The sequence below is a fragment of the Aplidium turbinatum genome, chromosome 2, assembly GCF_918807975.1.
Source record: "Aplidium turbinatum chromosome 2, kaAplTurb1.1, whole genome shotgun sequence".
NCBI classification, from domain to species: domain Eukaryota; kingdom Metazoa; phylum Chordata; class Ascidiacea; order Aplousobranchia; family Polyclinidae; genus Aplidium; species Aplidium turbinatum.
In genome coordinates this window covers 12,934,338-12,948,355 of record NC_137473.1, presented here as the reverse complement: position 1 = coordinate 12,948,355, position 14,018 = coordinate 12,934,338, and the positions used below count along the sequence as shown (strand labels likewise).

At 37.8% G+C, this 14,018-nt stretch overlaps 1 protein-coding gene across 1 annotated transcript; it reads left to right on the top strand.

The window, feature by feature from the left end:
* The first annotated feature begins 6,114 nt into the window (after positions 1-6,114).
* LOC145765352 (TM2 domain-containing protein 3-like) lies at positions 6,115-7,432 on the top strand. Its single transcript, XM_082577157.1, has one exon. The coding sequence runs from the start codon at positions 6,211-6,213 to the stop codon at positions 6,787-6,789; it is 579 nt and encodes a 192-aa protein (XP_082433283.1). The 5' UTR covers positions 6,115-6,210; the 3' UTR covers positions 6,790-7,432.
* The last annotated feature ends 6,586 nt before the right edge of the window (positions 7,433-14,018 follow it).

Genomic DNA, 14,018 nt, shown 5'->3' with positions numbered 1-14,018 from the left:
AATTTCATCGTATTTTCCGTCCCAACAATGATAGTTGTAGCAAGATCCCGATATCAATTGAGCAATTGTTCAAACTGGAAATTGGTGTTTTCGTGTTTAAATTTCACAACAATTTACAACCAGATTGCTTCACCAACTTTTTTAAATATGTCAAAGCTGTAGCGCACCCAGCATGGGGCTAAGGGGGCTCAAGCCCCCCCCCCCCAAACCCGCCACTAAAAATGAAGTTTTTGTATGTTCCTCATTTATACATTTTGCTTACAGGCTAGGTATGAATAAGACACAACAATACAACAGGGCTGAGCATTATAACAATATATTTTACATATTTAAATTACAAATAGTTTTAACAGTTGAACGTTTTCGGTTTAACTTAAGCCCTCATCAGGAATCTGAAAATATTTATAAAAATGCAATATATTCCAACTTCTTGAAGGTAAAATTACATTAGGAAAAGGCAACTACATAAATAACTACGAAAAAATTTGCTCCACAGGGAAGGTGATATCCAGTAAATGTTGAAGAGAATGGACTCGCCTCCAGCAAATAATTGTTTGTTTAAATTTGAGTTATAGCGTTTGATTAACAGTGCTTCCTAAATTTTGTGTCAAATTGGAAGTTGTCTTTGCGTAGAATTTTAAATGAGTCGGCAGAGAATTTTCGATCAGAGCAAAAAGAACACTCCATGATATGGTTTTTAATGGCACTTTTCTTTAACTCCCTAAAGTTCAGATACTCCTGTACTCTTGTGGTCAAATGTCTGGTGGACATACGTACCGATGTACCGTACATCAATGCCGAATCACATGGACATGTAAAACTGTATATGACGTTTGAGCAGAGAAACGAAAGCATCTGGGACTTTAGTTGAAAATACGAACTAAATTTGAATGTTTTGTAAGTAGAAAAAACGTCCACATCAAACTTATTTTTTACAAAATTAGTGTTTTGTTTTAAATTGTTTTCGTGCTAGTTGTCGTTTTCGCACTTATTTGTGTTGGCAAACGGAAAGCTACCGTAATTCTATTTTGTCATACATGACGAAAACTTCGAGATCTATAGAAGATTGCAAGAGTGGACGCAGGGATGAGGAAGCTGATGGTGCTAGTAAACATTCAAATATCTCAGCCAGGAATTAGCAACGAAAAAACATAGAGACAGCTTTATTTTGGAAAAATGCCGAAGAAACCATGATCTTATCCTTTTGCTATGCCACCGGACAGCACCATTTTACAGGAATATTCATACCCACATTTTTGTTGAAAATGCTCTCAGAATGCACCAAATTCAAAGTAATTTTTCAAAAATTTTTGCGGGAGGCCTCCTAGACCCCTCGCCACTGGATGTCGTCTTAGGCGAACACACCATAGGGCTTTGCCCGCCGGCCGTCAAACCCCCCCTTTCAAAATTACTGGCTACGCCACTAGCTGTGAGTGCCTTTAAATATTAATCAAAGGGATGGGCATTGGCCTATTGTCACTGTCCTTATTGTCGCAAACCACTCGTACGACATTTCTGAATTAGCCCCCCAAAACTTTTTTTCTGGGTGCGCTACTGTGTCAAAGAGGTTCACAGCCAGTCTACAAGAAACCATGATAATGATTCTCTAAGCATTCCATACTTCTCAAAAACGCTTACTCAACATTCAATAGAATTCACAGGTGCAAAAACATGGAACGAATTTCCTTCTTCAATTAGAAAAACTGATACAAAGTCACTTTTTATTCACAAACTAAAACAACATTTAAGCAAAACGGACACGCAATAGAAAGACAACGTAGAAAGGCTTTCTTGCATTCTTGTGAAGATTTTAGTAGAATTATCATTTCATTGTTTCAAAAAAAGAGATCAAAACGTTAATTTTACAAAGCTACAGTGCATCGTAAATTCGTAAGTGATATGTTATGGAAACCAACTTGTCAGTTTCTTCGGAAACTTGATTATTCTCTGCTTGCTTCATGGAATTTTGTGTTTAGGCCTACGTTATCATCAATATGTTTTTTTTCTGCGTTTGTTGTTGTTGAAGCGCGGGAACGTTTCAACGTTTTATTTTTTCTCTTGTAAGCTTACTTTAAATGGCAAAATCGTAATTTCCGTAGGGTGGCAATTGACAAGTAGCCTAGACCGTATGGTCGTCTCGTTGTCTCCCTGTCGGTATGGGAACTTGTGTAAATTTTGTATTGTGCATATTGCATATTTCAAACATGTACCTATGTTCCTGTTACTGACAAATAAAACTTTGATTGATTGATTGATAGAAATCCGAAATTATTTACAAAAGATTAGGCTTAGGCTACCTAACAATAATATCGATTGCTTGTGCTGTACTTTTATGTTTGTAGATATTAACAGCAAACGCAATACTCCATAATCAACACGACACGTCGCAAAAGGGGATGAGAGCTTCATCAACACCATCAGGACATCATCATCTACCAGCTCATCCATTCCATCACCCACCAGGACAAGAAACAATAACTTAAACAGTTAAACTGGATATCAAACCTCAATCGTTTTAGGCTACTGTGTGATGTGCAGTCTAACCATAGAAAGAGCTCAACACCTGCTCTCCTGGGCCACATTGAAACGGGCTTTTGCCTGAGGATGGGTTTCTTTTATGTCCGGTTTTCTTTGTCCATCCTATTATTATTATTATGACTGCTCATCCACATCAATATTGGAACTGGCAAATTCAATTCACAACACTTTTCATTTGGCTGTCATCCATTACTACATGTGTGCTTCTCTCAGTTTTTGTTTTATTTTTTGTTACTTGTTTTTTTTGGGGGTTTTGTGGCCGTGCTAACTACTGATATATAGCCTACTACATAATTTTTCATTCAGGCACGTTTTAAACCTTTCAAGGTTTTGCCACCTTTTCCCGTTCGTTAACGTGCTGGTAGGTTTATATCAATTTTTGTAGTTAGTATCTTTTTCGTCCCGGATGCGTTAACGACGAAAAATAAAATGATTGATTGATGAAACAAGTCACGAAAATAGAAACATTTGTATTCAAAACATTTTTTTTGTGGAAACTCTGAAGGCAGGTTTTATGATAAAAGTTGAAGAATAGGGTTGCCAGATTGGGCGCTTTTACGCCCAATTGGGCTACTTTTGATTTCTCCAGGCGCCAAAAATTCGCGTTGGGCGCTTTTTTGGTTGGCGCCCAATTGGGCTACTTTTTTTACAAATATAATATAACTTTTTATGTAAAAATTGTATCATGTTTAAGATTTTTACCTAATTCATAATTATTTCATTGAGGAGTAGCGTTTTTGGAGGCCTCGGTCAGGCAGGGTTACCAATTTGGTCCGTATGATGATGATTATGTGCCTGATCTGATACAGACGTTGGCGATCATGGTCTTCCAAACTTCTCTGTCATTTGCCATTCGTATAAAATCGTTCGTTTTAACTGTTGTGTTTGTGGCCCATTGATTCAAGCTGTTTAAATAAGTTAATCTTTGTCGACCTCTGCTTCTTTTTCCCTGTATCATCCCCAATAGAGCTAATTTTTCCAAATCTCCATGTCTGTGAATATGACCTACAAATTGCATCTGACGCCTTCTAACTGTTGTTATTAATCTCCTTTCTGCATTTGCCAATTTCATAACTTCGTCATTACTCTTCTTTTCAGTCCATTTAACTTTGCTGACAGTCGCATTATGACGATCGGGTGCCACCTGTCGCACATGGCAATCCCTTCCGAGCGAGGTGTTTACCTTGTAAACCCCGTTTACGCTGTTCATTTGACTTCTTTTTATTTGTCTGACCATAATTTTCTTTGCAAAGATAGCACACAGTGGTTTGCAGTTGCCTTCTGTGTGGGCAGTGTCCTTACAGGACGAGGGTCCTAGCCATTGTACCTTGTTCAGTATCTTCTGCCTAGCACCGTGAGAAATAAAACCAGTTCTGAAACCATATCAGCTGCCTTTACTCCTCATCCGTCACCTGCTTACCATGACTTCCGTGTCCCTGATCGGGGGGCAAGGGGTTTCTCATACGTGCCCATGGTACGACCCCAGACTGCGGAAGGGAGGAGCGTCTTACACCATCCTCCATGGGTAATCCACAGGACAGTGTAGCCTACCCATGCCGCTACCCAATGCCGCTACCGCTACCCATGCCGCTAAGTGATCCAGGTTTTCATGAAAATGCAGTGGACAATTGGACATCAGTTCAGCTTGTTTTTATTTCTGACGGTCACAGCGAAAAACAATATATTTCAAACATAGCAAGGGTCTAGAAAAAGGTAGAAACAACAAAACACGGACGCTATAACGTGCATGACGCCAAAGCAGGACAATCAGTTATGGCATGGTCGCAACACCTTAATAAAGTTTTTACAAATGTAGAAAGATGAGAAAAGAAAGGCTAGTGAATTTTTTTTTAACAATTTATATGAGTAAAAAAAAGATAGTTTCTACGTTAATCGACCAAGGTGAGTTATCAAAACTGTTGATGGTCTTGAGGGGAACACTCTTGATGCGTTAGCTCATCACGAAAAGCAATTAAATCATTTTTTGTGTTGCTTGGTGTGGAACCGGTACTTGTTTGTAGTTATTTTAACAAACAGTTGAGTGAATGCATGGTTGCCAATCTGTCTGAAAGATGTGAAGAACTGGAAAAACACTTATAATTTGGGACTGATGATCAAGCGTTCTTGAAAAATTTTCTATAATAGCCTATTTCTTTGCTTGGGCTCCAATTTGGGCTCTATTTTAGAACCCCAAAAAAAAATTGGGCTACTTTTGGGCTACTTTTTGCATAAGCTTGGGCTCTTTTTTATATTAACCTCTGGCAACCCTATTGAAGAACCAAACCAGCTCAGTGGCCGAGTGGTTTCGCCTTTGGCTCTGGTGCTGGTAGATCTGAGATCGATTCCAGGTCGGGTCAAACCAAAGACTTTAAAAACGGTACCGATTGTGTTCTATCTTGCATAGCGCAGTGAGAATGAGTTGGGTAATAATGTGGTATAACATCGTAAACCTGATACAAATTAAAAATGAGCCCTGTCGCTAAAAGACCTTAGCTGTTGTAGAGCGACAATAAATAAAATCATAACATTATTATTATTGAAGAACCAAGTCTATGATCCAGTAAACTGAATAAAGAAAAAAGAGTACTGTAACCTACAGATTTTACTTTATGTTCTAGCCTCTGGTATAGCAAGCCCTGTTGTGTTGCATAGCCTAGGCCAGGGTCCCGAACTACCAAGTCGTCAGAACACTCAATCATCAGCCATAAAAGTTACTAATTACACTGAAAGTAATTGCAATCTTGCCTCTGAGGTTATTTGTTGCAGTATATCTCTCAAAGCAGTTACGGGTCCAGGGAGAGGGAATTTAGTCACATGCTCCCCAATAACAATTGAACATCAGGGGAAAACAAGTACATTTTTTTAAAATTTTCTTGCTTGCTTCCCTCGCTCTATCCACTGTCATTCGCCTCACTACTAGTGGCATTGAGAACTCAAGCTTTCGGCAATACTGTAGATTGAGGGAATAGAAGCCAACCGGTAAAGTTTTCAAGAGCCCCTTAAAAGCTAAGACACTGATAACTAAAAGTGTGTTTAAACCTCTATAAAAATTAGACTTACAAGGAGATGTCAAACTTCGTTTTTCCTTTTGCCGGTCCGCAAAGCTATTTTTATTTTAAAATTGTTCCGTGATAGAAAAAAAGGTTAGGGCCACTGGCTTAGAGTACCGTAACCTATGTTTAGAATAATGAAAGGTACTGTGCTTAAATTTGATGTATGATTTCTCATATTCTGCTCACTGTGCAAACCAGTTTAGTTCATATGAAAAACCTGAAACTAAGAGGCGATTGAGTCAATTGACTGGGCTCAGACTATTTTGTTGCAAGTAGTAATGAATCGGAATTTTCTGTGATACAGTGTGTTGTTTTTTGATTAGGACATTAAAGTGCAATTAGATATTTCTATAGCCTACAAATGTCATGTAGGTTTGGTTGGTTAAGAGAAGACTCAATTTTTTCGGTATTTGCTTAATTAACTTTATTCATTCACAATTGTTTAGGTATGTTTGAATAATTAATCATTTTGGTTGTTAACATGCTTTCTGGCAGAATTCAAGTTGTCACATTTTATAATGTACTCCTTTTCAATGCTGTGCTTTCTAAAGATTCACCAAGTCAAACTAGTCAAAATACTTTTTTATCAACTTCCTTTTATACATCGCCTGCTCTGAATATGTCACAAAAGCACAACAGTAAGCCTATGGTGGCTGAAGATTCGGCATGCACGGGAAACTGCAGTTCTTTGCCTGCATCTTGTTATGATTGTAAAATATCTGACAATTGCAAATATGGAACAATTGTACCGTTTAATTGCACTGTAATAAAAAATGCAGCTTGTAAAGGAAACAGAAGTGTGTTAATAAATTTTCAATGTCGTTATTGCTTTTTAACCAAACCAAATGAAGAGCATATCTGTAAGCAAACAAATGTCACTTGCAAAGTCAACGCTACTCCACCACAAAGAGTAAGAGGCAGTTGTTCTGTGAAACCCCATGTGTTTTGTCTTGGAAATCGCATGTTTACTAAAATGATGCCATGCAGTTGGACTTCTGGTTACAGATGGTCTGTGGCTTTCACTCTGAGTATTATGTTGGGAGGATTTGGAGTTGACAGATTTTATTTGGGTTACTGGGAGGAAGGTCTTGGAAAGTTATTTAGTTTTGGTGGATTAGGTGTGTGGACACTAATTGATGTTGTTTTAATAGGCTCAGGATATCTTGGGCCTGCTGAAGGATCTTTGTATGTTCATTAATGCTTATTACCATCACAATTATATGGTAGCTCTTACAAGTCTTGGTAGCATTGCATTGTGATAACCTACTTATATTCAAATCACAACGAATTGAATTTATGCTTATTATTGTTTTATAAGCACTGGATTAGCAAAAAAAGTTATTTTCGTACTGAGATGGAGGACGGAGGTAGTTTCATTGAATGATCAATAAAAAATGATTGTTTAACATTACTGCACTGTGCTTCTAAAGTTTGTTTACATTTTATTAAGGCAGTGGCTATTTGACCGGCGCCGGTCTTTGAATCTGAAACACTATTTAACCGGTCATGACGTCACTATATAGACACTTTTTTTCTTTTTCTCTTTCAAAGCAAAAGACGAGAAGTGCCTATATAAGTTCTAAATTCAACAACTTTATTCATCTTAATCCGTGGCGCGTATGATATTTCTCCGGTTGCTATTCCAGAGGGAATGAGTTCGATACTACCCGGAAGCGTTTCTTTTTTTTATTTTTGTTTTATTTTTTTTAACTAAATTTTGACCCAAAGTGCATTTTTTAGTCAATTTTTAATTTGAGTTGCCTGAAGCCCTATTTTTTATGTCTTTTCAAATGTGAGTAATAAAGTTAGAGTTTTTTTAATTTGCTGGAATTTGAGATTTTCTCTGGGTATGGTAATTTTCCGTTCGTCATAAGAGGATGTGACCGTGTTTGCCGAACGACGCATTACATTTTTGCTCTCAACAAGTTAGTTATATACAATGCTTCTTTTAAAAAAAATGGTAATGGTATGTAATGCGTCGCTCGGCAAACCCGGTCACATCCTCTTATGACGAACGGAAAATTACCGTACCCAGAGAAAATCTCAAATTCCAGCAAATTAAAAAAACTCTAACTTTATTACTCACATTTGAAAAGACATAAAAAATAGGGCTGTAGGCAACTCAAATTAAAATTGACTAAAAAATGCACTTCGGGTCAAAATTTAGTTAAAAAAATAAAAAAAAAGAAACGCTTCTGGGTAGTATCGTACTCATTCCCTCTGGAATAGCAACCGGAGAAATATCATACGCGCCACGGATCGAGTTGAATAAAGTTGTCGAATTTAGCACTTATATCCATAGGCGCTTCTCGTCTTTTGCTTTGAAAGAGAAAAAGAAAAATAGTGTCTATATAGTGACGTCATGACCGGTTAAATAGTGTTTCAGATTCAAAGACCGGCGCCGGTCAAATAGCCACTGCCTTTTATTAACGTATAATATATATATGTAAGTATCACAAAAGATTTAATACCATCGTCCTTGTGTGATTTGAATCTTCTATGGTAGCCTATGCCATGATACACGGGAATGGCCCGTTTCGGTGAGTCCGATTCGGTGAGTCCGATCCCTTAACGGGGGATTTTTTCAATTTTTTTTTTAAATTATTGGGTACCGCAGCCTAATTATCATTGCCATTTTTAGGGGGTTGGGGTTAGGGTTAGAGGTTAGGAACTCACCGAATCAGACTCACCGAATCGGACTCACCGAATAGTAGCAGACCCTGATACACCTACTCAGGGCTGCGATTTTTGCCTTTTTCGGTGACGAGGTCACTCGACACGCGCCATCACTATTCGACAAACGCCGTGCCTTACGAAAAAAAAAAGGAAAATAAAAAGGCAAAAAAAAACTGAGAGAGAACTAAACGTCGTCAGGTCGAGGAACAATCGGGGGGGGCATCACGTGATGCAATCATAAGAGTGCTGACTTACGTAAACTTTCTTGCGCCAGGTACTTCAAAGCAAGGTCTAAATGTGACGCTTCACACGAGAAACTCCCAAGGCGTCAGCGCCGCCATTTTGAACACTGCGGGAGAATGCTTTGATCGAAGTTCCAACGCCTGGCATCAAACATTTCGCCACACACGTTTTGTGCTATTCGACACAACGGGTTTCTTTTATAGATAAAATAACCGAAGTAGGCTACTTTAATTGTCAACGTGTTTGCAAGTTTGTATTTATGTCTGACTTATGCACTTGTTTCAAGCTTGCAGAAATGTTTTGCAATGTGTATAAGAAATAGCAGACAGATAAACACGGTTGCAACTTGACTTCCATCCACTAAAAGGTTTTCTGTGATTACATAATGGGCGATTTTGCATTTGCATTCACAAAAGCACACAACCCAGCTGGCAAAACCCGTCGTTTTTACATTGATTCAACGTCTGCAGACGTTGAATCGAAAAAACGAGAAGCGAAAAATATACTAGAGTAGTCTATCACGAGTCACGACCGCACTGTTTGATTTGTAGTGATGTACTGTACCAAAAGTAGCGATACGCACGCTGTTACGTTAAATAACTCAGGGGGAAAAGTAAGTTAATTTTGGGTTGATTCAACATTCGAGTCCGCACAAATCTATTTAATTTTCTTGGCGGGTTACATTGCGTACCCAGACAGCAAAAATCATCATTTTTACATTGATTCAACGTCTACAGACGTGAAGTCAATGCAAAAATAACGAATTTTGCTGCCTGCCTAACAATGCCCAAGAAGAAATTTACGTTTGTTTTACATTAATTCGACATCTAGCGACTTTGAATTATCATAAAATAACGTTAATTGTTCAACCAAGTACCGGTGACAAATTAATATCTCACTGCGAGATGATTGCCTCGATTTACGTTTACACTAACATAATTTCGGCACAACTGGGATACTGCGAGCAAACACGAGTCTGTTTGATAAAGAACTAGCTGTCAGAATCGGAATCATAAGACGCTGTATGGGAGGATGAAGCTGTCGCATCGTCACTGGAATACTTGAAGACGCAAAACTGCCCGTTCATGAACGCGCAATGCCATATGATCAGAAGCATTATTTTTCTTTTCTGCCGAAGAACCGTTTATCTAATTTCGTATTACTTTTTTAACTTGACCCCGTAGCTTTTCTAATTCCGATTTGTTTCCGTCATAAAATTCTTTACAAATTTTGCAAAATACCACACTAACTTTTCCTTATGTTTGATAATCTATAGCAGGTAAATTCCACTTTTTAACTGTATTTTCTTTCACGATGATTTATATTCGCAACGACACCGGTAAACAATAAGCATTCGATGAAAGAATAACATTTGCGTAACAATTAAGCCAGTATTCATAAGGTGGCAAACTTTTTACAGTTCACAAGAGCATTGTCATCACATAAAATAGCTTGCGTGATGTTCTGGGCTACCGCCGTGTGACACGCGATGAAGAAGCGCATAAAATTTCGTTTGATTAAACATTAAAGCATACGGCAATTGTCGCAGCAATCTAAGGTGTGTTGATTTGGCGACGGCAATGTTTTTGCCGTCGTAGATGGAATCACTCAACCAGCGTGCGATTAAAAACTTAAAGTAAGTGACTCTGATACCACACAACTTGTGCGGTAACTCGTGGCCAAACGCTTATAATCTGACTCTTGTGACGTCATATTACTATTCGACAAACAAGCGTAGAATTTTTGGTCGTTCGACAAGAAAGAAAAAATCGCAGCCCTGCACCTACTATTCCTTTTTCGTGGTATTCATTGTTGAGGATGTGTTTCTGCCAAGTGTTTGTTTGTTTCTTTAATTTAAAGTATAACTCGCAGTTGTGAGACGAGTGCTTATTTTTGTATCTAGTACCAAGTTTTTTTGTTTTTTTTTCACTTATTATGAATATCAACAATGATGTGAGATCTCTTATTGTGTTCAAATGCTTGGTTCATATGTATAACGCTGCATATAAAATTATGAAAAAGACTTTTAAAAGTTTTGAATAAAGTAGTATTGTAACTTGTAAGTCTTCAGTCTTCCTTTGAAAACCGATATCTAGGCTTATTTGGTATCGCACATACGAAAGTCTATTTTCTCAAGTGATATGTTTTTTTTTAAACTTAGTTTCCGCATGGTTTTAGTTAACCTCAAAATATGTTTAAGCAGCATTTACTCCAGTAAGACCTAGCCTTATTCCACCAACCCGTGCAAAAAAACTTATATTTCTTGCTGAATGCTCAACAAATATAAATACTAGAATAAAAATCATGCATTCATTTGTACACATTTAACTGTGTGCTTATTTTTATGGTTTGCATTGTTTTGCATTTGGTTTATCCTATGTATATTGATTGATTGTAGAGATGCTGAATCAATGAGAGAACCGATTTTGCTAGCTGTGTTACTGTGCGTTATAAAAAGCCACCTATGAAAGATAGTTTTGACATATTTGTACAGTGGCGGCTGGTGGCCTCCTGAATTGGGGGGGCTGCAAGGCAGCATATCCAAGAATTGTTGGAGGGCGAACCTTGCGGGCGTGTCGCCGAAGGCGACACCCACGGCGGGGGGTCTGGGGGGCCTCCCCCAGAAAATTTTTTACAATTACATTTAATTTGGTGCATTTTGAGAGCATTTTCAAAAGAAATTTGGGAGTGGAATAACAGTCAAAAATGCTGCTGTAGAGCTTGAAAAATACTAATATTTCAAATTTTTATATTCAAAATCAGTGCTAAATACAAATCAAACTATGTTCTATGCACTTCGTCGTTTTCTCAATAGTTCGCTCAGTTTGTTGTCTGCAAATATTTATTGTCGATCGCCGGCATCGGACACGATTGTCCACATACGATCCACACAAAAACATACACAGAAACAAAAGACAAACAGAAGTACATTCACAGGAATGACGCTGAAGTAAGCAATAAATTTATTAATCAATCGTCCATTTCAGATCATGCGATCCATATCACACAAATTAAACATGCGAAACAAAAATCAATATTCAAAATGAAATATCATACTTAATCTGTTCAAACACCCAACTATAAAAAGAAATTTAAACTTTATCAATCGATGAATGTTGATATCACTGCTGTGCCATAGCAGCCATCAAGGCTAGGTAACGGCATAGCCTACATAGTGGTATTATAATGAAGGAGGTAGTTTGAGTTACGATAGCAGTCATACCTTATCAGGGAATCAACAATAGAGTTTGACGATGATTCACATTACCCAACAAAAAAAGGCCCTTTTCCGTTGTAATGCATCAAATGTTATATGACATACAATGTTACACAAGACTTGATGTTCACGTAGCCTACGCTATAATGTTTGGGCAAATGGTGAATAATTCTAAATGCATTATTGAATGCAACACGCAAGCGATTAATTCACGTTGGTGATAATTTTCCCATGGTGACATGCATACATTGGGGTACAATATGAACGGAAGAGAACATTTTTAACTTCACTGGAGCTCTTGTAAAATTTTAATTTATTGGTAAAACAGTATAATGATCGTACTTGTCGGTTTATATCCTTGTCATCACACATTGCCGTGTCAAGAAATACACCCAAGTATCTGACGCTATCTACAGATTTGATTTGACTTCCGTTGAGCCGTGAAATTGGATTTAAATTTAACTTTAAGTGATTAGTTAGAAAATACATAGCAAACGACTTTTTGCAGTTAAAAACGATCTCATTACAAAGTACATAATCTTCGCACACACACAGTTTATTGCAGTATACATGTAGTATAACCGTAGCTACATCTTTTTTGGAGCACCCTGCATGTATGCACCCACTGCTCCAGAACTAAAAATGCTTGGAAGTTAACATTTTTTATTCTTTCCTACAAAAATTATCTTTTGCCAGCTGAAGCCAGCTAGCAACCCTGCATGTATCACAATACAGAAGGACAAAGACAAAATCTCAATTCTATCACAAGTATAAATGCCCACTGGATGGCAAGTATAATTCAGTTCAATTCAAATTATTTTTCTTTGACAGAATGCAAAAGAAATGATATTGTAAAAAAGAAATACAGTAACAAAACCAACAAAAGGAAAAGGTGGCAAAACCTTAATGGTTTAAGACGTGCATGAAAGGATCTAATATTGCGGTATATGCATCGATAAATATAGTTAAGCACGGCCACCAAACCTGACACTTTAAAACAAGTAGATGAATTAGTTAAGAATCAGTCGCCTCCTCATTCCAGAAACAATTGGAGCGCCAATTCTTAAAGCAATGAGAACACGACTGAACCTAACATTACAAAAACAAACAAATACACACACACATATTGTAATTATAACCATTGATCTCGCTCAAGCCATAGGTGCCACATTTACTCTTTGCTACACATTACTGAGCATCACATATAAAGGACAGCGGACCTTTATTTATAGATGAATTCCATTCGGCGACTTTTTGCCATGGCAAAATGGTCAATTACCCTCTCGTTGAAATCTTTGGTTTCAGTTATTAAGCGATTTTCTATTGACACCATGGCTAATGCAGAAAGTCTTTCAGTACACATGGTGCTGCGGGAAAAGGTTTTAATCCTTTTCAGTGATGAAAAGCAACGTTCTGGTTCTGCTGTTGACATTGGAGTGGTAAGTAGAATTTTAGCTAGCTTTATTACTTCAGAAAAAGTTGATTGCATTCCTTCCAGGTTTAGCAACGAAAGCAGCTGCACAAGTCCACTCACTGAATGCATGTCATTTCTAGAATAGAGAACAGACAGCTCCGGTTTGAGCTTGTCTTTGATTAACATAGGGTATGCTTCACAACATTTTTCTAAAGCTTTTTCTGGAAACTGTCTTGCATATTGTGAAGCATTTTTCAAATTAAATAAAGTGCTTGCTTCAAGATGATTGGTGAACTTGAACCTTTCTTGACACTGCATTAAGACAACATCACATACTTCTTTAGCATCAATGATTTGGGATTCAGGCATTCTCCGTGTGGGTGAAGGTGACTCATTGTCTGCAGCAATGCCTTCCCTTATTCTTTGTATTGCTGACAGAAAATTATCCAGAGAGCACTGCACTTTGAATGACTCAAGCTCCACAGACTGCAGCTGAGCAAACAGTATGTCAACATGAGGCATGATTTTCGAAAAGAAATCTAACCAAAACACAAATTTTGGATCTATGAGCATTCGTTTTATACCAGCAGCAGCAAAGCCAGTCACCGAAGAGTTGCTTTGTTCCAAAGTTGAGCAGCATTCTATAAGTGCGTCTTTTACCTCCGATACAGCATTCACCGTCCTGCTTTTAAAATTCCATCGTGTTGCTGATGGGCGAGGAATACGCCTTTGAGCAACTTGGTCCAAAGCAGCCATTCTTTGAGGAGATTTGGAGAAAAAACTTGGGATTCCCGAAAGACTGTTAAAAAAGACTCTGACACTGGTATTCCAGCCCTCGAAATTAGCTTCCATCTACGACGGCAAAAACATTGCCGTC

What these genes read in the sequence shown, in the direction of transcription:
- LOC145765352 (XM_082577157.1), top strand. Translation starts at nt 6,211, where the DNA reads ATGTCACAAAAGCACAACAGTAAGCCTATGGTGGCTGAAGATTCGGCA.